A 24346-nucleotide genomic window follows, 5' to 3' on the forward strand; every position below is an offset into this window, starting at 1 on the left:
ACTTAGCTTAACTGTGGAGTGGTGGTGACTGGTATGTTTGTAGTTACATTCTGAACCCTGTTGTGCTAGACCAAGGGTTCTCAAACAGGGGGTCGCGAGGTTATTGCACGGAGGGTCGCAAGCTATCAGTCTCCATCCCAAACCCTGCTTTTCCTCTAGCATTTATAATGGTGTTAAATATATTAAAAAGTGTTTTTAATTTATAAGGGGGATCACACTCAGAGGCTTGCTACATGAAAGGGGTCACCAGTACAAAACTTTGAGAACCCTTTGCTAGACACTGTACAAAAACAGAGGGAGAGTCAATCCCTGCCCCGATGAGTTTATAGTGTGAATAGACAAAACAGACACAGGGTGGGAGAGGACACAGGACTAGAGCACTGATGTGACTTGTCCAAGGTCACATAAAGGTCATTGACAGGGCCAAAAATAGAAACCAGATTTCCGGATTCCCAGTGCAGTGTGCTATCCACTCTAGACCATGTTGCTGTCTCTTTTTGTGTTGCTGTTTGTACTACATCAAGCAAACACTGGTCTACATGTTCTTAGAAAGACAAGAAAAGCTATTCATTGGTAGATTCATGAACTGCTGCAAAAAGAAATAGTGTGTATTATTGTGTAACTCACTGCTGCTCATAACATTAATTAGACATGCATTTCTCTCCCTCCTCTCTATTACGGTCCTTGTTCAAAGCATCCTTCACTGATTGTTTGGGTAGTGGTATTTGTTTAGCATGCTTCTTAAAATTCAGTTTGTCTTTGGATTTTTCCATCTACACCAGTGAAAAGTATGTTCAGAATCACAATTTTCTTTATTTCAGGTGGGAGTTCTCTTTCTGTCCCAAATTCTAGACTAAAAAAAAATCCCATTGTTTTATTTAGAACTGCAAGGCAGGCTGGATACGGTATAGCTTTTAATACAGTGCTTAAGGTAATGAAAGTTAGGGAATACTGAGTCAACTTGCCATTGAGGCAATGTTTTAAAATCCTGCATTTATAGCTATTCATCTCACACATTTTTCTTACTAGTTTCAATCATAAACCTTGGCAGAGGATTGTATTGAAGTGATCAGCTCTGAACCAAAAGAGCATTCCCTGAAAATCTAAGCTTATGTTACCAAGTAACCTAAAAAAGTAAATTAGTAGCTTGTTGATTCATGAGATGGAAGTAAAGTTACCTTCTGTGCATTCTCAGATTGGTTGCTTCAGCATTTGGTAGAAAAGGTAGAAAATGTATACAGTGTTTTATTCTTTGAGGCGAAAATGTATGTGGAACTTTCATTTGATCATTTTAAAGGGACTGTATATACAAAATACTGCAGTGGTGTCATTTTTGTGTCAGGACTGTTTGGAGCAATCTAAGATGACCTTGTGTGTAAAAGGAGGGAGGTGACCTCTCACTCTCTCGCACTCACTCTCATTCTCTCACTCTCACACTGGGTATTTTTCTAAAAGATCTACTCTAGGAATTCTTTTTGGGAAATTCTATGGCTTGTATTATACAGGAGGTCAGACTAGGTAATCACAATGTTCCCTTGTGGCTGTGGAGTCTATGAATCTATGAAACACACACAGTGTGCAAGTGTTCACCAGATCACACATAAAATTGATTCCCATGTATATACTAGCACAACTTGCTATTCTGATGGTTTTCTGTAATTGTAGAACTTTGTTTTAGTGACCTGTGGAAAACTAACATGGATCAAATTGAATTTTAACATCTTCCATGTGTTCACATTTGAAAAAAAAAATCAGCCAGTTATAACATTAATAAATAAGCCTCATAGTGGACTTACTGGATTTAATACTTCATGTCATAATTGGCATTCATGTTTCTTGCTTCAGTGATTTGATTAGAACCAAAATATATGCAAAAGATAACTGCAGACTTAAGAGGATTGTTTTGTTGCAATATGTGATTTTGAGCCAGTACTCGCAGTCAGAGAATTATTTGTTTCTATTTATTGAGACTCATCCCGCTCCCTCTTGCTTTGAACAGTCATGGTTTAACTCCAAGCTTCGCTTGTCAGGATAATCCTGCATTACTAGAGTCAAGAGGCCAACTCTACTGTTCCCCCTGGCCTAATAACTCGGGAACAGCTGCACTGGTTAGAAACAGCTTTGTTTTCTGATCATATTGGCTGGGGAGTCTTTACTGAACCAGAACTACTCTCGTTAGTATGTATCACCAAATTAATGTTTCAGTAAATATGTCAGTATTTCACGAAAATAGGTGGGAGAGATGCACTAGATGTAGGTGAAGTCCTGTAACGTCAAGCATTTTGCAACCTAAGAGGGAAAATAGAAGCATAACAAAGCTTAACTTTTAAAATCTAGATAGTGATAGATTAGTGTAGACTATTGCTAATGAATTGCGTATGAGTAAAAGTCTATCCAGAAACTGAATTCCTATTTATTCAAAGGGTATTTTAGGAAGCATCCATGCAAACATCTGTGTGTGGACCTTCTAAATGATTTCAGCCAATACTTTTGGGACTGATCTCTATGGCATTAGGAAAGTAATCAGTTTCATTCTAGCTGAGCATTGATTTTTCTCACAGCAGAGGTTTATAATGGCATATGATGGTTTTGTTGTATGAAACTGTCATACGGCCCTTTCTACTTAAGACCTTAAGTTGGATGTAAACATGGTTCTCTGAGGTTCAGTGAGAAGCATTAGATCTATTAAATCATTCAGCCACCTTTCCCCAGGTTTTTATCATCATTTGTGCAATGACAGCCAAGTCCCAAAAGCAAGCCTGTGATGTGCATGTAAGCAGGCTATATGCAGCTTCTATCTTCTGAAACACAACGGTAACATCTTCTCTTTATTATGACAGGCTTTTGGAAATGCAAAGACAGCACATAATAACAACTCAAGTCGCTTTGGCAAGTTTATTCAAGTGAATTACCAGGAAACAGGCACTGTGCGAGGGTAAGTGGCAATCAGCAGCAGTTTAGGGTTTTGAACCTGGGTGTATTGTATGTAGTGATATTCTTACCTGCACAACAGGAATGTAAACAGACTGAAAATATCCATATAATATATGGCCTACAAGGTTCATTATCTACTTTATTTTATATATAATCAGCTTTCTTATTTTACAACTACTTCTGTGGGGATATATGCAGAATTTACCTGTTATGAACAGATGTTTATTGGTAAAAAAGCTTAAGTGTACATTTTCAACAGTGTCCCCTTTTAGCCTCATGACTCTCAGGGATTTAGTCTATGGGAATTGCATGAGTAAACCCTTGTGATGAAAATGTAACCATATTCCTTCTCTTTATTCTTATAAGAAAATGTATTGGTTTGTTTTATCATTCATTTTGTGTACATACTATATCACTGTATTGTTTTGTTTTTGTTTCTCAGCAAAATAATGTCACACTTTATTGCCTGATTTTCAGAGGGGCTGAGAATCCACAGCTCCAACTTATTTCAGAGACCGTTGTGGGCAGTCAACACATCTGAAAGTCAAGTCACGGCTTTCCAACCTTTTTAGGCAATTTTTCACGTCACTCCCAACTTGCTCACTTTCTTTATTATTTATTTTTGTTTTAAACAAGCAGTTCAGCAATAAATCTATTCTTTTAATGTTGAGATTCTTCTATTTTAAAATATCCATTTAAATTAAACCCAGCATCCTTCTCTATTATAATTAGAGGGTTGCAGTGTGAGGAAAAGGATAAATTCCCCCTTTTATTTTGAATAAAGCTAAAAGAAACATGGACACTTCCTTAACTACACCATCAATTTATGTAGCACCTTTTCATGACACCTATTTGCTGTGCACTAGTGGCATCTGTTGATTAAGAGTACAGCTTTGAGAATAGCAATTTCTTCTTTGAGTGATAGTCCTTAGGTGTATTCCACATGTGAGAAACACATGTGCACCATGTGACTCAGTCCAGAATTTTTTGCAAGCAGTATCGTTGGCTCACATATGTGCTGTAGGTCTTCCCGTGCTCCAAACCGAGGGCATAAAAGGTGGTGTGGGCTGACGCCTCTTTAGTTCCTTCTTACCATTGCATGGTCTGAGTTGGAATCTTTGGTGTCCTCAGCTTCTTTCTTACTGCGTCATTGCTGTAAGATATTATATATAGTTAACTGTAATAGTTGTAGTAGTTTTTGTAGTTTAGTCTACACAGGCAGATAGTGTAGTTAGTGTTCCCCCTCCACCCCATTTCTTTCCCACACAGAGACACTCCCCACCCCACCAAGTTTGGAATTATGCCCAGGGTCCTGGGGTTCAAAAGCAGTGTTTCCTGCCCTTGCTTCGTTTCAGTGAGTGACAAACATCAACACTACCTTGAGGCTCATATTTCTACTAAGTACAGCATCTGCCACACTTTCCACCAGAACTCATGAGTGTCAGGAACTGAGACTCAGAAAACATCTCATGGAGAAGGCGATGAATCCCCAGTCAGACGCGGGCCAGGGACCGCCCCCTATACATAGGTTTCACCAAGCAGGCAGCACCTCTCTGAACTCGAGCTCGGAAACAGAAGCCAAGATGTTAAGCCTAAGGAGAAGTCTTCACATGAGAGAAAATGGCACTTTCATAGACATAAGGACAAGCCATCTTCATCTAAAACTGCCCCAAAGAGAATGGATCCCTCCCTGATCCCGTTAAAGTTGGGAGAGCTAGCGCACATGGGTGCTAAGGACTTAGGCCCAAGTACATTTTCTGACAGGAGAAGGAGGCATGCAAGGATATGTTTCTGACTGTTCTGACAGTGGCTCTGATGGTGAAGGTTTGGGATAAACCGCTCTTGGTGCTCCCATCCACTTCCAGAGCTGATGCAGTACTAGTAGTGACACCCATGGGGCAAGCTTATTGTCACAATGACCAGGGAAGCTCTGGTTCCAACAGCTCTGCCAATGGACTCTCCTGGTATCCCAGAGTCATTAGAGTGTTACCTCTCACCAGAGGACATCTTTGCTCTTATCTGCATTCACCACTCCTATCAGGACCATCTCTATTCCAGTACATGGCTATACCAGAGAAAGAGACTATCCTGACAAGGCAGGGTCTTTTTCCTGTCCCACCTGCCAGCCTTGACGTGCAACCATCAGTACTATCAGTTCTCTATGAGATAAGGTATCCGTCTTTCTCTTTGGATGAGTCTGAGGCCTCTCAGGAGTCTCTGTGGCATTGGATGGTGGTGGCATAAGTCAAGTGTCCCCAAAGATCAGGGTTCTGACCTCTCACCATATATGATTGCCCAAGAGACAGGTAGTACCCTATGCCATGTGGTCCTCCTCTGCCATTTGATCCTTCGAACTGACAACATTGGGGGCCATGGGAACCCTACACTAGACACCTGGAATCAGTTCAGGAGTCCTATTTGCCATTGCCCAGACACCCACAATCAGCCCCATCAGAATATTCAGAAGTGGAAGATGAACTGATTCTGACAGTTTCAAGAGCCAAGCTCATTGTCTTCACTGGGTGAGGTGGTTACTCCACGTTCTCAGTCTCCATCAGATGACTTTAAACAATATCAAGAGCTTGTGCACAGGTGAGTTCAGAGCTACAGATTCAGCTTGAGGAAGTCCAGGAGCCTCAGCACAGTTTACTAGACATTTTACAATCTTCCGGTCCCATTGGAGTGGCCCTCCCCATTAATGAGGCCAGCATGGACCCAGCAAAAACAGTTTGGCACACTCCTGCTTCTTGTGCTCCCACCCCTAAGAGGGATGAGAAGTGCTGCTTTGTTTCATCGGGGGGAGAGGGGGGAGGAGAGGAGGGTTCTCTCATCCACCGCCGAACTCTTGGTGGTGAAGGTGGCCACAGCATGGTCCAAGCAACAGGACCTAAAGGCTACTTCCATAAAGGTTGAGTTGCTTGTGTCCTTTTAGGGAAAAAGGTCTTCTCTTCCACCTCCCTTCAGTTCAGGATTTCAAATTATCCTGCCTTCTTGGCCAAATAAGATTTTACTAATAAGATTTTGGAATTTAAGGACAAGCTCCCTGAGGTGGATAGGGCCCGTTCCAGGCCTTAGATTAGGATGAGGGCAGATTAGTGCCCAAAACTTTCCTCCAAGCTGCGGTGGACGTGGCAGATACTCTGTCTAAGGGGGTTATTTCCATTATTATGGGGAGAGATTCGTGATTATAACCCTTCCTTTGTCTTCCCTTCCTATTTGATGACTCTGTTTACTGCTTTAATGCAAATTAAGCAAAGCACACATTCCTTTGTTTAGGACAGACCTGTTTGCCAGCTTTTGCTTGTGCAGGGCTGGGAGGTTTGGAACATGTGTTATAAGATTTCCCTGTATGGTGTTATTAATTTCACATACAATGTTGTCTCATGCATTTTACTGGGACAACACCAACCAGAAAATTAAGAATTTTCAAATGATACCTTAGAAGGCATACTTTGTATAAAGGTTATTACAATAGTGTGTAGGATATGACTGCCGGGGTGTATTCTGTCACAAGGGATGATGTTGGACTCAACTATAGCAGGAATGTATCTACTTTTCAAGGGGTTTCAGGCCATGAGCACGCTCATACATCAGACCCAGGACGTTAAACAAAACTTTCCTTTCCCTCCTCAAACACATGGCACGCATGATGCTGTTTGTCAAGTTTCATCTTTGCTGCCTACAGACTGACTTTTCTCTGTGTGCTCACCAGAGAAAGGCAACATAAATTGCAAAGCCATTCCACCAAAGTTTTAGATCCTTTCCCCTGGTGGACAAAACTGGAGAATGGTTCAGGTAGGGATCCCTTTCCTAATACTGACTCCTGATGCAACCATTGTTACCAGCTTGGTTTGGGGCACTCACATGAGGGTGATCATATGACATAAGGTGTCTGGAGTCCAGAATACATGTCAATTTACCAGAACTCAGGGCGGTCCCTTGAGTCTGCAATGCCTTCCTCTGACTCATCCAATCCAGTTGTGTCCAAATAATGTCGGACAACACGACAATGGTGTTTTATATAAACAAGCGGAGGGGAGCAAGTTATCTCTCCCTTTTTGCATAAGGTAGTTGCTCTCTGCAGTGGGTGCATCAGCCATCACATAACCCTATCAGCAGCATATTTACGAGGGGTGCAGAACTACCTAGCTGACAGCCTGAGCAGACATTTTGCCATGAATTGTGAATAGGAGGTTCATAATTTGGTTTTCAACAATATCTTCCTCCAATGGGGAATGTCTTGTGGGAGAAAAGGAAACTTCCTCTGTGCTGCTACAGAGCAGCCTTGGTCAAGGTCTCAGTGGTAGATGCCTCTCCTAATGTCATGGAAGGAATCACCTGGGGTATGTCTTCCCTCCCAACTCATTAGTACTACAAGTTCTATGGAAGATCCACCAAGACAGAGCTCAGGTCATCCTGATAGTACTCAACTGTTCTGGTTTATGGATCTGCTGAAGCTCTCAGTTCACCCACAAACATCCCCACATTACCTGGAAGGTTCAAGCACCTCACTCTGGGCCGCTGCAACTCAGGGCCTAGTATTTGAATGGACATCGGAAATAGAGCACTTATGTTCTTAAAGGTGCAATTCATCCTTAACCAAAGCAGAAGAGACTCTACGAGAAGCTGTTACTCAGCAAAATAGAAGCATTTCTCCTGTTTGGCTCACCTATTCAATTTGTATCCAAAATCTGCCAGGATCCCTGCTATTTTAGAATATCTACTTACCCTTAAATCATTGGGTCTTGCACTCAGTTCTCTGTGAGTACATTTAGCAGTGATCAGTGGTTTCCATCCTCCGGTGGATAACCGTACAATATTCACTCATCCTGTCACAACTAGATTAATGAAGGGGATTCTCATATACTTTCCATCACTGGTGAAGATTGCACCTCATTGGGACCTCAATTTTGTTTTATCATTGCTCCCTAACCTCTTCCCCTTTAAGCCTGGCCACATGTGCTCTGGCCCATTTGTCCAGGAAGGTGGACTTTCTAATAGCCACAACGTCAGTCAGAAGAGTCAGTTAGCTCTGAGCACTCGTGGCAGACTCACCATATACTACCCTCTATAAAGAAAAGGTCTCATTACAACCCCACCCTAGATTTGTTCCTAAAGTAGTTTGAGTTTCAAATGAGTCAAGTAATCTACCTACCAGTATTTTTTCCTCAGATGAAGAGAAATGGCTGTATTCTCTAGACTTCCAAAGGGCTAAGCCTTTTATCTACAAAGAACAAAGTATGTTAGTAAGACACCTAAACTATTTCCATAGCAGAGCAATCAAGGGATCGGGATATATTGGTACAGAGACTTTCAAAATGAATCTTGGGTTGTATTGCCCTTTGTTACCAATTAGCTCATCTTCCCTCTCCGGAGTATGTGTGTGAGCTCATTCAACTAGACGGCAAACTTCTTCCGCTGCCTCGCTAAGACATGTACTCCTCCTAAAGATACTTAGGGCAGCTACTTGGAGGTCTTTGCATATCTTCATGCTCTGGTGTAGTCAACAGCAACTGATACAGCTGTGGGGACAGCAGTATTACATTCAGCTGTCACTTCTGTGTCCACCCCATGTCTGATTACTGCTTGTTAATCTCCCACATGCATAATATGCATGGGATTATCTCTCAAAGAAAAAATTGAGGTTGCTTACCTATAACTGAAGGGTTCTTTGAGGTATATGGTCCCTATCTGTATTCCACTATCGACCCTCCACCCCCTCTGCTGGGGATTGTTAGAACTGAGGTAAGAATGGGAAACTGGAAAGATGTCGGTCCGCACCACCGCTTATGCCCTCTGCTCAGAGCATGAGAGCTATGACGTGTGTGCAGGCCAATGGACACTGTCTGTGAAAAATTCCGGACTCAGGCACATGGTGTGCATGTGTATCCTATGTGTGGACTACAGATAGGGACCACACTAGGGTGACCCAGACAGCAAGTGTGAAAAATCGGGACGGGGGTGGGAGGTAATAGGTGCCTATAGAAGAAAATGCCACAAATATCGGGACTGTCCCTATAAAATAGGGACATCTGGTCACCCTAGACCACACATCTTCAAGAACCTCCAGTTATAGGTAAGTAACACCCATTTTTAGTATAATCCAACTACGAAAAAGTAGGAGGAAACCTCTTGCTTCCCTTAGAAATTGTACTTCTCTGTCTCTGGCCATCTGGTATATTACGTTTCTACACTTCGTTGTAAGCTCCTTGGGTGCTGCCCCAAGCACAGTAATAGTGTTTGAAAAAATAATTAGCTGCCTTTGTTGTAGTATGAAATATTGTTTTTCCATGAACCTCTCTCAAATGTTTTTATATAATTTCCTAACTCTATTTTAAAAAAATAGATTTAATAGATGTCTAGAGCCAAGCTTTCAGAACCTGTGCAAAATTTGTGTCTGTCTTATACATGCTGTTTGTTTATCAATCATGTTTATTATGGTGGTGCCTAAGAGCCACCCAACAATGGGCACCTATTGTGTAGCCACTGTACAACCACAGTAGTATAGCCCTGCCTCAGAGATTACAATTTCTGATGTTTCTAATTGCATTTACACATGTACATTTGATGTGCAAACAACTTGCACACAGTTCTGAAAATCACTGTCCAATATTTGGTTAAAGAATCGCATATGTTTAATTGCCAAAACAAGAAGAGCTTGTAAACTTGAGAGGCTTAGTAGCAAGATATTTAGCACCAACAGAAGACCCCTATTCAGCAAAATACTTGAATATATAGTTAGATGTGAATGACTGGAGTGACCATAATATAGGAGGGCTTTAAAATGTAGACCTGAACTTGCAATGAAATCTCGATGGGCAGATGGATTTCATTGCGGGATCAGGACCTAAATGGGCTCTGATCTCAGTTTGGGATGTAGAGGGTTAGTCAGTCAATTTTATCTTGCTGAATTTAGGTTTAATAGGTATCTTAGATTCTTTAGTTTCTGTCAAGGTTTCCCTGTACACGCCTTGCCCATAGGTTAACTCATCAGAGATTTTGTATAGATGTTAGTTCTGGCTTCATATCACACTAAACCCTCAAAAGTCAAACATAATTTTGGGCTTGTTCTGCCTAGGAGGAAATTTATATAACTAAATGAAATAAGAATGAAATATAAATGTATCTTTTCTGTATAGTAAAAAAATCACAATAAAGTTCTCCATTTAAGCTGAACATTGGATGGATGAATGACTGACTTTTTTTTTCTTCCAGAGCTTATGTTGAAAAGTATTTACTGGAGAAATCCAGGCTAGTCTATCAGGAACACAATGAACGGTAGGAGCCTGTTTTTTACTTATGTATATCCGTATATTTTTAATGATATATTTATTCGGTGCATGACAGTTTTAATATCCTATTTTCACTGGACTCTAGGATATCCGTTTCACCATTCTAAGTATGTATTGCTAATCAATTTGCAGGCAAGCTACTTAGGGTTTATCTACACAGTGACATTCAGGAAAGTTAATTTGTAAAACGTGAATTAGTTAAAGTGCATTAAACCCCTGCGTGAACACTCATTCAGAATTAAAATGGCTTTAATTCAGTTAAGCTAAGGGCTTGTCTACACTTGAAATTCTACAGTGGCACAGCTACAATACTGCAGTTGTACTGCTGTAGTATGTAGACACTCACTACAGCGATTGGTGGTGTTCTCCTATTCGCGTAGGACAGGTAATCCACCTCCCCAAGTGGCAGCAGCTAGGTCAACTGGAGAATTCTTTGGTTGACATAGCCCTATCTACATTGAGGGTTAGGTCAGCTTAACTCTCTTGCTTAGAGGTGTGGATTTTTCACAGCCTGAGTCGACCTAACTTTTGAGTGTAGACCTGGCCAAACCTGTTTTGCAGTATTTGTTTAATAGCAAATTTCATTTGGGGAGTGAAGTCTAGAAGGGAGGAAAATCCAGCTCTCCATTTCATCCTTACAGTCCCTGTGTTCGCAAAAAGAAAAGGAGTACTTGTGGCACCTTAGAGACTAACCAATTTATTTGAGCATAAGCTTTCGTGAGCTACAGCTCACTTCATCGGATGCATACTGTGGAAACTGCAGAAGACATTATATACACAGAGACCATGAAACAATACCTCCTCCCACCCCACTCTCCTGCTGGTAATAGCTTATTTAAAGTGATCACTCTCCTTACAATGTGTATGATAATCAAGTTGGGCCATTTCCAGCACAAATCCAGGTTTTCTCACCCTCCGCACCCCCACCCCCCCGGGAAATGGCCCACCTTGATTATCATACACATTGTAAGGAGAGTGGTCAGTTTGGATGAGCTATTACCACCAGGAGAGTGAGTTTGTGTGTGTATGGGGGTCGGGGGGTGAGAAAACCTGGATTTGTGCTGGAAATGGCTCACCTAGTCCCTGTGTTATATTTTCCACTGTCTTTGTGACTAATGGATAAATCAAATGTTATAGCATGGTTATTATGTGACTTCTGATTTATTTGTAATCTATTTAAAACTTAATTTTGGGGCATGGGCTGTCTTTTTGCTCTTTGAGCAGCACCTTGCATAATGGACTAGGGCTCCAAGCCACAATGGTGATACTAATAATTAATAATGAAAATGATTTATTTTGCCTTCTTATGGCCTTTTATTTCCCTATTGCAGACTTCTCTTTTAATTTCAGTGATTAATTATTTCCTCTATTTTAAACAAATTTTCCACTGTCTCATAGTTTATTCCAAAAAACAAATAAAAAAACTACAAACCCCACATGGCCCTTATTAGGGGGTAGAGAAAGTCAAACATTATCTTCTATTGATTATGTCAACTACTGGCACTTTCTTCTGTGTTGCTCTTTGAGGGCATGTCTACAGTGCAATAAAACATCCATGTCTGGCCCGTATCAGCTGAGTTGGGCTCCAGGGCTATAAAATTGCTGTGTAGAAGTTTGGGCTTGGACTGGAGCCCTGGCTGTGGGACCCTCCTGCCTTGCGGAATCCCAGAGCCTAGCTCCAGCCAGTGCCCAAACGTCAATATTGCAGTTTTATAGCCCCACAGGCCAACCCTCTTGAGTCTGAGTCAGCTGACAAGGTCCAGCTAAGAGTGTTTTATTGCAGTGTGGACATAACTTGAGACTGTTGTTCTTGTACAGTTTTACATTAATTAGTTTTACATTAATACGTGTCCTTTGGTGTAATAAATAAGATGCTCTTGGTGCGAAAATTATCCTATTAAGTTAGATGAAGGGGGAAACCTAAATAGTTTTGCAGTCTGAGTCTCATCCATGTGGAATTGGTACATCCATTGTTATAATGCTAATGTACTGCTCTCAAGGTTAAATTGCATGCACACTGAAACTTGAAAAATCTAATCGAGGTTGTTATGACTTCATCTTTTTCCCCCTCAGGAAAACTTTTGATAAGACTCCTGAAGAGCAGAATTCTTAATTTTAGATATAGTACTGTGCTGTCAATACTCTTCTGTTGTGAAGTCATGCTTAAGTAAAAGTAATTGTCATCTTAGCCATTTCAGCTCTTTTAACATTAATAGTGTATTTCAAGCATTTAGGATGTGTTTGATATCAAAGTGAAATAAGAGGATTTCAAATCCCCTTCTGCAGAGCCACAGTGGCAGAGTTCTTGCCCTGTTTACCACTTTGTAGGGAAGAATGTTGACAATTTGGGATCTCGCCTAATGTATTACTATTACACATGTTCCTAAGCTCTTTCATAAATTTATTCTTGGACAATGAGTGTACTAAGTGGGACGAAGGGTCTAATTCTCTGTTACTCTGAGCTTTGTGCCATCATTAATATCAGTGTGAAGTGGTGTAAACTGTTCTGATTTAGTAGCTTTTTTTTGCACTCACTTTATGTTCACTTTGTACTGGTGTAAATGACTACACATGGTGCAAGGCAACAATCAGGCAGAAGGTTTTCCCTTTTCTCCTTCATAGCCTCCTTTTATAAGGGACTTTACTAGGTGTATGACAGATATCCTTTATATGTATCCAAGCATGAAAACATGCCTCATGCAACACATTCTGAAGATGGTAAGTTTCAGCTGCATCCTAATTTCCGGCAGAAGCTGGCTCCACAATCCTGGACCCTCCACCAAGAAGGTTCTGCCCTGGTTGTGGAGAGATACTTCCTAAGTGCTCTCTGTCAGTCTGTCCATTGAATGTTGCTGCTGTTGCAAGGTTTAGAGTTTAGAGATCTCTGTTGGATAAGGACTCCCTAGAACTCGTAAAGGGGTGATATCTGGTCACCCATTCTTGGAATAGTTGCTTGGCCATTGCTGCTAACTTGAAGGCCAAGTCGAGCTATAATGTAGAGGACTCCAAGTTTGTGCACTACCTTGACTAATGGGGTGGTGTTGCTCTCATTTGATTGGGGTAGTTACACATTCTACCAGTTCTGCAAAGTGTTTCTCTGTCAACTAGTATGGCCTCTGCTTTGTGAGCTAGTTGCTTTTCTCTCATATCTCTTTCATGCAAGTACTGGGACATCTGAGTTACTATACTAATTATACCAAGTGAAAAAGAGGCATAGAGGAGGGGCTCATCAGCATATTAGTGGCATCTTCGCTCATAGAGCCCTTTGACATCTTTCAATCTCTCATATATATATATATATATATATATATGCTGAACAAAAGCAATGACTGCAATGACATCCTCAGTCTGGTGAAACTCTGCAGCAGAGGATCCTGAAGAGGGTGAGCTGCTCATCACCTCTTTAAGATCTCAGAGGAAAAAGGGCAAGTTAATACAATTCTGATACACAGTTCATACACCAGCCCAAGTTCATACTGGCAAGAAAGTCATACCTTCTTGCTGGAATCAAGGCAGAACATTTAGGTTCCCAAGACTTCCTTGTACATAACAGGTAAGCACCGAAACCACTTAGTAATTTTCCTCCATTTTGCAGCTCACTCTCCTGTCAAAGACTGAAGACTAAATCTTTCTAAAATAAATTAGAAGTTCTACAGGTCGTCTTGTTGTTCATTTAGAATGCATCTTGTCAAGTCAGTCATTTTTGTTCCCAGACTCTTTTCTGGTCTGTAGTAGCCAGTAGAAATCTATGGCTCTGAACTTGGCAAGAGTATAGAGATGTCAGGATTCATCTAGCACTAGACTGTCTTTGGTAGTCAAAAATTATTTGGGGAGGTCTGCGAACAGTTTCCAAGAAATCTTAGACCTTAGTTATTCCTCAGTGGAAGTGCATGGGCAGCAAAAAAAAAAGAAAAAAAAGAAAAGAGGAATGCTTTCTAAGCAAAGTGGGTCATTCTGCTGCCAGAAGCAAGATTGCCAAGAAGGTCCAAAGGGCTACCAGGCTGAAGCACTCAGCCCAAACCCAGGACTCATAAGGGTGGTGAGGTCATACTGTGTAAGAGTAAAGCTACGTTTATGTCACGGAATTTGTGACTTCCACAGACCTCTGTGACATTTTTGGCTTCAGCTCCTGGCCGCCAGTGGGGCCCCAACAGGTTTCCAACAATGGGTGACAGCCTCCTCAGGGAGCCCCCTGCAGGGTTCCAGCAACAGCCTCCTGAGGGGACCCTCCTCAGAGTTCCAATGACGGGTGACAGCCTCACGGGGGGTGTCGGGCGAGCAACTGGGGTGTCCTGTTTTCTCTTTGGGAAATATGGTCATCCTGAAGTTCCCAGCTGGCATGGGCGGAGGGGCGGCCCGCCCTGTAGCTTCTAGCCACCATGATGGCAGAGGAAACCATGGAGCCACAGCAGCAAAAGTCACAGATAGGTCATGGCTTCCGTGAATTTTTGTTTAATGGCCAGAATTTTTGTTTACTGTCTATGACTTTTACTAAAAATAACCATGACAAAATCTTAGCCTTAGCTGAGAGTAAGGTATGTATGGATAAGAAATTCCTTTCAGTCTATATCCTTTGCTTTACCAGGATGTATCCTTTGCTTTACCAGGGTTGTCCCAGAAGGGGTTAATTAGAAAACCAGAGCTACTGGAGCCAGGTGGGAGGAGGGGGTGTAGAGTAGTGAGCAGTGGGCAGAGCCTTGGGGGGGAAGAGGCTGGCTGGGGGCGGGGCTTTGGGGTGGAGGTTTAAGAGGACAAGTGGTGGCTGGGTCTCAGGACAGAATGAGGGCGGAGTGGAGGCCACGGCCACAGTCGGGAGGCGGGCCCTTTCTGAGTGTGGGCCCGGCACCATTGATGCCATTGTAAACCCGGTACTGGACACAGATGCGATTGTGCCACTGCCTGCTTCCCAGGGGGACCTGAGTACAGATTGGGTGTTTGCACACACATTAGCCAATTATACATTGAACTGGCCATTTGCACATGCTCTTGGTATTAATGTCTGGAATGTTAAAAGTCAGCTAAAGAAGTGAGGTCCCTAATCTCATTTGAAAGTCAATGGATATTGGGTACCTACTACCCTTTATGCCTTTGAAAATCCCGGTCTCAATTTGTATGCTCAATTGCATGTGCAGCTGCAGTTCCACAACTTTGAAAATCAGGTTCTTAGCGTGAACACAGAAGTATATGTACAATGCTGATATTGATTTTCAAGTTTAACATAATTTTTATTTGTTACCAGGAACTACCATGTATTTTATTACCTTCTGGCAGGAGCAAGTGAGGAAGAAAGATCAGCATTCCATCTTAAACAACCCGAGGAGTATCATTACCTCAATCAGGTGGGAATAAACAGGCAGCTTTGGGGATGTGACAGCGTTTTATAAAAAGGGGTTGCAGAATGTATATATCTCTAGAATGCTGGACCGTTCTTTCCTGATGACATACTTCTTCTCTATTGATTTGACTTAATGCTAATAAAGAAAATAAGCTGAGAGGTGAAATTTATTGTCTGTGGCCTTTGCGTTCAGGGTTTCATGATGAAAAATTCATCAGTGTTGGCACTTCAGCTATTGAGAAGGGCAATGATTTTGATGCTATTTGAAAGCTTAAGTGGAGTACAGAAGAATAAAAATATAAGCCATTGTTAATAATTATCTGTCTTCTACCTAGGTCTGTTTAGCTAGAGATGTGTCCACTTGTTAGCCGTGGGCCTGTAGGATATAACAGATTGCATGATGATGTCATAATTCTGTAGCTTTATGGATTGGCTGCCTGATAGCATGACTTTTGTACTTTAACAATGTAACAAGCCTAATATAAACAAAATGTAGAAACCATCAATCACAAACAAATGAGATATTTCTGTGGGACTGTTCAGTTTGCATTGCAGAAAATTTATGAAGTAGAAATGTTGTGCCCACTGCAACATTTATATGAGCGGGTCTTTGTCCAGCAAGCTGGCCTCCCTTACAGCAGGTAGGGAGAAGGGGAAAAGTTTACAGGGATAAGCAGGAAGCAGTTCAAGCTAGGTCAGGACAAAGTCAACACATAGCCCTGTAGAGGTTCTTTTTACCAGGTCTGTGCACGGTTCTCCTCTGCCATTAATGTATGTTAAGAGGAAAAAGGTATTGGCTCCAATAAATGTTAATGGGATTTGGACATGTGGAACCCTTTGTGACGGGTTGGACCCCTTGGGAAGCCACCTGATGTCCTGAGATACCACTGAGTCTACCTGTTCTGCCAGCATGGGCCCCCTTTAATCTATCTTGCTGAACTAGGCTCTTAAAACTCCTCTAACACACACAGGCAGGGACACAGCCAGCTGCAGATCAGCTCTGGGAAGACTCAGCTTAAGAGACTTGCTCCAGCACTCAGATGTTCACCTCCCTGGGAGTGCAGACCCAAAGATATATAATAAAATTTGTCCTCTCCCTCAATGTGGAGGGAGCTGTGCTTCTTGCCCCCCCAGTTAGAAATTACAGAAACTGTCATATTCATATCACAAGCATGTTTTCATAAAGAATACGGAATAACACATCACATCCTTGCTTGTCTTTCATTTCATGAAGTTGAAATCACATGCAATATAAAACTAAAAAATAAAGAATCCCTAGTTATGTTATATGTGGATTTTTAAAATTAAATGCCTTTTTTACTTTGGAATGATAGATCTGAGAACAGTTTAGTATATATTTAAAAGAAAAATGTTTTTTCATTGGCTAGCAGTAAATAATTTGCCATTCTTAGATTACAAGTTAAAGCTTCAATTATGTAAACACAGTGCATTGCAAATAACTTTTTAGTCTTTCTTAAAATTGTGAAAGGTTGACTCCTTAAGAGGGCTAAATTCTTCAGAAAGTAAGAACTTTTAAAAACCTTTAAAGCAGTATATTAAAGCTACAATTCAATGTAATAATAATGATTACCACCCATATTTAAAGACATTAAGAATTTCACATAAGCTAGTGAACTAATAGAGTTTAAGGCTTTTGCTCTTAAACACTGTGTAAGTATTGGAGATGTCTGAGAACATAGTGTGTTCTTTATGTAACATCTGTTGTGTAATTTTGAAGCATGGCAGGACCAAGATAATTTTCAAATGAATTTTTTGTTTGGTTGTTTCGTAATCTTAATTTTGTTTTAAAAACAGCTGATTTTATTATGTTTCCTTTATTTTTTCAAGGTTGTAAAAAAGGTCAACTGTATTTAAAAAACAAAAACAAAGTAGTATAATGTACTAGATAAGGAGAGGGTTGACATGTTTTAGAGTAAAACATTGGTTTTAGTCTAAATCATGGTTTGTTGAGGATGGTTGGAGGCGCATAGAATTTCTAAGCGCCCCTCAGTGCATCTTCAAAGCAGATTCTGGATTTAGCTGAGGATCACGATGACGGTCTGGAGTTTTTAACGTGATTACTGTATTGTATCCAGGCCTATTTGTTAGAGAAAGAGAGCTTTATCCATGTGGACCAACACAAATTGCTTTCTTTAGAAGTGTTAAGTGTGTCATTTCATGTCAGTACCTTCCATTAGTGCAGTAACAACATTCTTCCCATCGCCTACATCCAGTGCGGACAATGAAAGATAAGGAGGAAGAGGAAATGGAAACATGAAAAGGCAAAAATATTAAGTTACCTTTGAACAGTCTCATACTAATTAAATGGATTTGTTAAAGGTGCCTTAGAAATACCTAAAATAAAGAGAGATTAGAGAGGGATAAGAAGAGATAAAGGGATGGTCAGTTACTGTTCACTGAAAAGACAAAAAAATTAGGGAACAAAGTAAAACTTTTTTCTTTCCATTTTCACCAACGCTGTGGTCCACGTTTAGGTGTACAAAACAAAATTCTATTTTATATTGAGAGTGAGAATTAAAGCATCTATTGTTTAAACCCCTCCAGTTTTTATAAAAAGTGTGTGGTATTTGAGCAAGCCTTCAGTGTAAGAAAAGAGCTGAAATAATTTTTTTAAAAATATTTTTTAATAAAACAACCTTATTTGTAATTTCTGCTCAGGTCAGGCTGTTTGGCCTATCAAATAGATTTACAGTTGAAATGCTAAAGGTCCAATCATGCACGGTGCTAAATACTTCCTGAGCTGTGCAGGCTGGCCACCACTCCTACTGCAGTCAACACCATGCAGGACTGGATCTGTAATTAGTTTAATTACTGCAATATAAACAGTTGTGCCATAATGTTTTCCCACTAAGGCTACGTTCTGCCTTATTTTTTTTAGCCCTGAGAATCCTTATATTTTGTCCACCTGAGCTATACCTTTTTTAACCCCATCTCTGTCTTTCTGGCTGAGAAAGACTAGATGGCACTTCCGTAGAAGCCCCTTGGTGCTGTTCCTTGATTGGTCATATGAATCACTGTTTACCAAAATATGTAGCTCCCCAGAACAGGGTTTAAGAGAGTAGAAACTAGACCTTGTTCTCCAGCATGGCTGTGCAGATCACGATCACTAGGTAAGCCCATGGCTCAACTTAAAATAGTCCTAGATAAATCTGTCTTAGAAGTATATTATCCTTGTTAACATGCAGAATTATCATTATACATGTTATTAAAACACCATACGTAGAGATCAAAATATTGACAAATGTGGTAAATAATTCCTAAAACCTAAATTCTTCCTTACATATTTTAAATTTCATAACTCCATGCAAAATGAATTCTGACTTTGCAAGTAATATAATTGCATTGCTGCCCTGTCTCAAAGGCCTGGGGAAGAGAGTTACGTTTGACTTGGATGCTGTTTAACCTGATCTGCCTTGCTTTCAGATGACAAAGAAACCCCTCAGACAGAGCTGGGATGATTATTACTATGACTCTGAGCCGGTCAGTACAAGTACATATGCATTCTGTGTTGCTGGTGTAGGGTGCTACTTTGCTTATTTGAATCTTTATTCTACACCAAGACACAGAGAAAAATTAGTTAATTTAAAATAGAACCACCAAAGCCATAGGTTTTCTTCTGAGTGCGGTTGCTTAGATATTTAGCCGGTGAAGGTGTAAATATTTTTTTTTCCCCGTCCCTTTTTTGGTCATTTTCCTTTACTAAGCCTTCTCTCTTAATTTGGATTGAATATGCTCATCTAATTGAACCAAGTATCAATTATCTAATGATAATGTTATCCTAAGTATAGTGCATATATGTTGACATTGTATACATTGTGCAGATTGTATAATTATGGTTTCATGATATAGCAATAATTATATTTCTCTCTTGTGAAAATAAACTACTCCTTTCAGTGATATTTCAAAGTACAACAAACCGAGATTTTTAATTGAACAGGCACTGAAAGATTTGTTCTCCATGTTCCTTCAGAATGACTGCAGTAGTGAATTTCCTATCCAATTTGTTATATAAAAATACTGCACCATGTATGTGAGAAAATGGAGACACCAATATTATTTAGAATAAAAACAGTTCCTTGGTTAAAATAGTTTCTCTTGTCGTGTTATCTGAAAAGACAGCTTAACAGCAAGACCCTTCCAAATACATATGACCAAAAAAGGAAACGTGAAGCTCTTTTTTACACCCCCCCCCCCCTTGCAATTCAGTCAAGCGACACTGGCCCAGATTAGAGATGTGCTTTTGGTTTGTGTTGCCTGCAGATGATGTGTACATGTTCTTTTTTTGTCAGTTTTGTCTTGAACCTAAAAAAGCATGCTTGTAAATCTAATTGCATGTTGTTATTGCTATCAATGTGCTTTATACTAACAGAGTTTGGTAATCTTAAGGAATAAAAGGTAATCTGTAAGGATATCCTTTTACTGTATGGGTAAATAGGCAAAAATAAAAGTAAGACTTTCATCAGTGAGAATATTTAATCTCAGACCCACAAAAGGGACAGGTTATAATTACCTAAAGTTTAAAATACTGAATATTGAATCATTCAGTGCTTTTGGGGGTGGGGAATCTCTGATTAATATACTAACAGTTTCAAATAACTAATTTGGATTGTAGTAATCCATTTTTCAGATGTATTAAAAAAAACCCCACGTAATAGGAGGTAGATAATACAAATCTTCCTTACATCTGAGAGAGGCTAATCAGGGTGTGCAGATTTTTTTTTTTACTAAAACCAGCTTGGGATGATGTAAGAAAAATAGAGTTGCTTTGCCCATTTCTTAGCAGAGAGTTGCTTTGCCCATTTCTTAGCAGAGAGTTTCTTTGCTCATTTCTTAGCAGCAAAGTCTGTAAATATTTTTTTAGTTTGTTGAATCTGGTATTTTGAGAGGTTTGGCTATTTATTTACTTGTACTACCAGGTTAGTAGACCATGAAATCACCTATAATGCTTCGACTGTGAAGTTCCTTTTTGTTTATTGCGTGGGGTGGTCCTGAATGTTTGGTTTTTCTTTGTGAATTTCTCAGAGATAAAAAAAAATTGGTTTATGAACAGAGAGGCAACACAGAATCAGGGTGGATTTGATTTAAATCAAATTGATTTAAATCATGATTTAAATCACTAGTTAGGAAGACTCGATTTAATCATGGATTTCTACATAAAAGTGCATTCTTGTTGGTTGTTATAACCTTAATACATGTTCTTCACAACTCCAAGGTAGATGTAGGTTTCTTTTTTAGAAGGTACATGCTATACATTTTTGAAGTGATTTATTTTGAAAACTTTTCAGATTAGTTTTACAGCTATATCAGAAAATGAATGATAGTTTGGTTTCATTTACCAAAGGTAATTGAAGCAGATATTTATAAAGTCATTGGGAGATGAACTATCTCCAATTCAACAGGTTAATCATTAATATTTGGAGGATATTCTTGCTGTGCTGTATTAGGAGAACATCACCAGGCATTTAAATCTTTTTATTTAACTAAAACAACAGCATTCTGTATTCTGGATTTTTTTCTTCAACAGCAAACATATAATGTTTTAACAAAAAAAGCATATGAATTTTTGAATTTAGTTAAACATTCAAGTTTTTTAAAATCAGGTTTGTTTTTGTTAAAATTGTTTTTAACTAAATTAGTTAAATGAAATATTTCTTAAAAAATACCCCAAATTAAATTGACTATGTCAGCCAGGTCAACATGAGAAACTTAAAATATTGGCTTCTGCAGCTAACTCAGTTGTCTTCACCTTCATTTTCCTGTTTGTTCATAATCTGGGAAAGAAAAACAAGTTTTCCTGCTTTTTCAGGTCCCAAACGATTTCTCAATTTGGAATGAATTAGCCCAAAGGAAGAAAATATTCTTTCTACACTGGCAGAAGGTTACAAGTGAGATGATCACTTCTACAGTCTCTGAATCCAAGTTCTTAAGTGACTTCCACCAGTTCACTGGTGTGACTTTCTTTAAAACATCAGCAAACATATATTTCTTGAATGGTTCACCCTTAGCTCTGAAGTTTATTATAATTGGCATTATGGAGGGATGATTGCTGGATGTCCATATCACAGCCAACAACTCCTCTTCAGCAGTTAAGGTTTGACCCTGGTACCGAATATGGAGAATATTTGCAAGAAAATGAGCTGGGATAGTGCTTGTCCCATTCGTTTTTTTTAATGCTTGTAATTTAACTCTGTCATTGCATATTTCTCTTTTTAAGATCTCACGCAGTTCTTTCCAAATTTTGACAGTGTCAGCAATAAAACAGCTGTTTCCCTGCATTTTGTTCAAGGCTACAGAAATAGGCTTCAGGGTGCTCAGCATGTGTTCAACATTTCTCTTAAGCCCAATGTTGAGAACTTTGGCTGTGACAGTGCCAGCTATTTTTTCACAATTTTGTTCACAAACTGTCATCAGCTTAGGCCAGTTCTCGATATAGTGCTCAAAACAGTCCACTACTGAGTTCCATCACACATCTTGTGGGGGAGTTAGCTTGGTTCCTCCCACTTTTTTCAGAGCAGCTGCTGCAAAGTGGTTGTTACGGAAGTATTTTGCAATTTCAACAACATTAGCCTTTATTTCTGGAACACTGAAGTCTTTGGCTAGGAGGCTCATCAAATGATCACTGCAACCATATGTTATTAGCTTGGGACTCTCTTCTAATTAATTTTGTCTCATCTTGGATACATTTGCAGCATTGTCTGTGACCACACTGTGTACTAGTCATTGGAATTTTTTTTCACAGTTTGTTATAGCTTTTACTGCTACTTCTTGTAAGTATTCTGCTGTGTGTGCATTTCCTGATGTATCAATTGTTTCTTTAAGGAAGACATTCCCTTCTTCTGTTGTCACACAAGCACAAACAACAGGATCATTGTGGACATTGCTCCACCCATCAAGACTCAGGTTAACAATTTCAACCTCTAGACCTTTTGCACACTGCTCAATTTCTCTTTCAAATACTTTATATCCAGCAATTTTCCTGCAACATCTGATGTGTTGGGTGGACTGTATCCTGATCTTAATGACTGAACCATTTTAATGAAGTGTGGGTTCTCAATCATTCGGAAAGGAAAGTTTGTTGCATAAACAAACCGGGCAATTTTTTCATCAATTATCTCTTTTTGTAATCTACTGGTTCTTATCACAAATTTATGTATGGTTGTTTCTGGATGATGGAGATTTTTTTTTCTTTTTGCTACATGTGATATATTGTGGCTAGGTGACATACATGATGTGACTGAAACACTATCATTGGCAGGTAACTCTGAAACTATAGAAAATGATGGTGATCTTGAAGGTGGATAGTCTTCAGAATCCTGTGTGTTGAGGATGGATTCTCCTAAACAAAATAAGTCAATGCAGTTATTTAATTATTATTACCATACTGCTCATTTAGTATTCCTCATTGCATTCACTGACACTTGTACTTTAAAGGTGAAATTGTAAAAGGAAGATCTGCCTATTTCAGCTATTTATTTTTTACCACAACTGCATCTAAAATGATAGTTCCATAGAGTAACAATTATATTTTCTGCTCAAACATGAGAATTCAAGAATAGTTCAGAAGGAAGACAGGCTGTCCTTAAGAAAGAATATGAAATAAAAAAGTTTACCAACCTGAAGATCCTGCATGTTCACACACGTTCCTTTCATCATCTTCAACGCAGTTTTCTCCTGAGAAGGAACACTTCTGATGATGTTGTTTCATTCTGGCAGCCAGGCCTTGCATTTCTTTGTTGCACTGTTTGCATTTTTCATGCATGCTTGTCTTACCCACAGGTAGAGGAACTTCATTAAAATATTCCCAAACTGCGTCTCTTTTACGGCCTGCTGCTATTATAGGTTTTCCCTTCTGATAAGAGAATGGTGTGATAGATCTCAAATCAATGACGACTGCACTCAGAAAGACCTCAAGACTTCTGGAATATGCTGCTCAAACGGTTTCACTTTCGTTTTTACTGCCTGTCCCTCCCTTCTCACAGACTTCTTCTCCTTGTCCAGATCTATTCTGCCCCCAACAATCTTCTATTCATTGAACTTTTTGAAACTTTTCACTTTTAGAGAGAGGTAACGGATTGACTCTGTGTACACAAAGTTCAGAGGGACAATAGGGTTGAGGTCTGCTTCTCACCTCTATATATTTATTTATTTAAAAACAATTTTGCTGTTAACAAGCATGTTATCTCTGGAGACACAAATCCCACAGTTTGAGAACTGCAAAACTAATAATCTCTGATGGTATCTTCTAGACTGAGCACTGAGTCCCATTGGGTAGATAGAAAGATTAACCTAAATAATCTATACAGAAGCTCCTGGAACCCTGTAAAATTGGGTCCCTAATCTATGAACTATTGGAACTCATTTACAAAACTTTTCTTAAACATTACATGAATATATTGTCTCATACTATAGAATTAGAATTTATAATCCCTATTCCATGATGAGATATCTTTGAGCTATAATGTTTCTTAATTAAAACTATCTTTAGCTAGATTTTTCCCCTCAAAGCATTTTATAAAAAAAAATCCCATTCAAATAAAAATAAAATCGGATTTTTTTTAAATCATTGATTTTTATCCACCCTGCACTGAATAGAGATTAAAAGGATGGATTTCCCTTTTATTCAGTGCTGTGTCATTATTAGATACATAGGATAGGGTCCAGAATATGATCATACTAGGGCTATGCAGGGAATTAAAAACAAATTGTTCACCATCATATGATATTCAGGGGTGGCAGGTTTGTATAATTTTTGGTGGTGCCCAGA

At 39.6% G+C, this 24346-nt stretch overlaps 1 protein-coding gene across 2 annotated transcripts in view; it reads left to right on the forward strand.

The window, feature by feature from the left end:
• Positions 1–24346, forward strand: part of MYO9A (myosin IXA) — a 398158-nt gene that overhangs the window by 129554 nt on the left and 244258 nt on the right. For both annotated transcript variants that reach the window (XM_084641695.1, XM_084641696.1), the window contains exons 3-6: positions 2841–2935; positions 10150–10212; positions 15466–15565; positions 19006–19062. In XM_084641695.1, the coding sequence (XP_084497821.1) occupies positions 2841–2935; positions 10150–10212; positions 15466–15565; positions 19006–19062 (315 nt within the window). The remainder of the gene's footprint in view (positions 1–2840; positions 2936–10149; positions 10213–15465; positions 15566–19005; positions 19063–24346) is intronic.

The sequence above is a fragment of the Lepidochelys olivacea genome (genome assembly GCF_965140295.1).
Source record: "Lepidochelys olivacea isolate rLepOli2 genome assembly, chromosome: 10".
In the NCBI taxonomy this organism is placed as follows: Eukaryota; Metazoa; Chordata; order Testudines; family Cheloniidae; genus Lepidochelys; species Lepidochelys olivacea.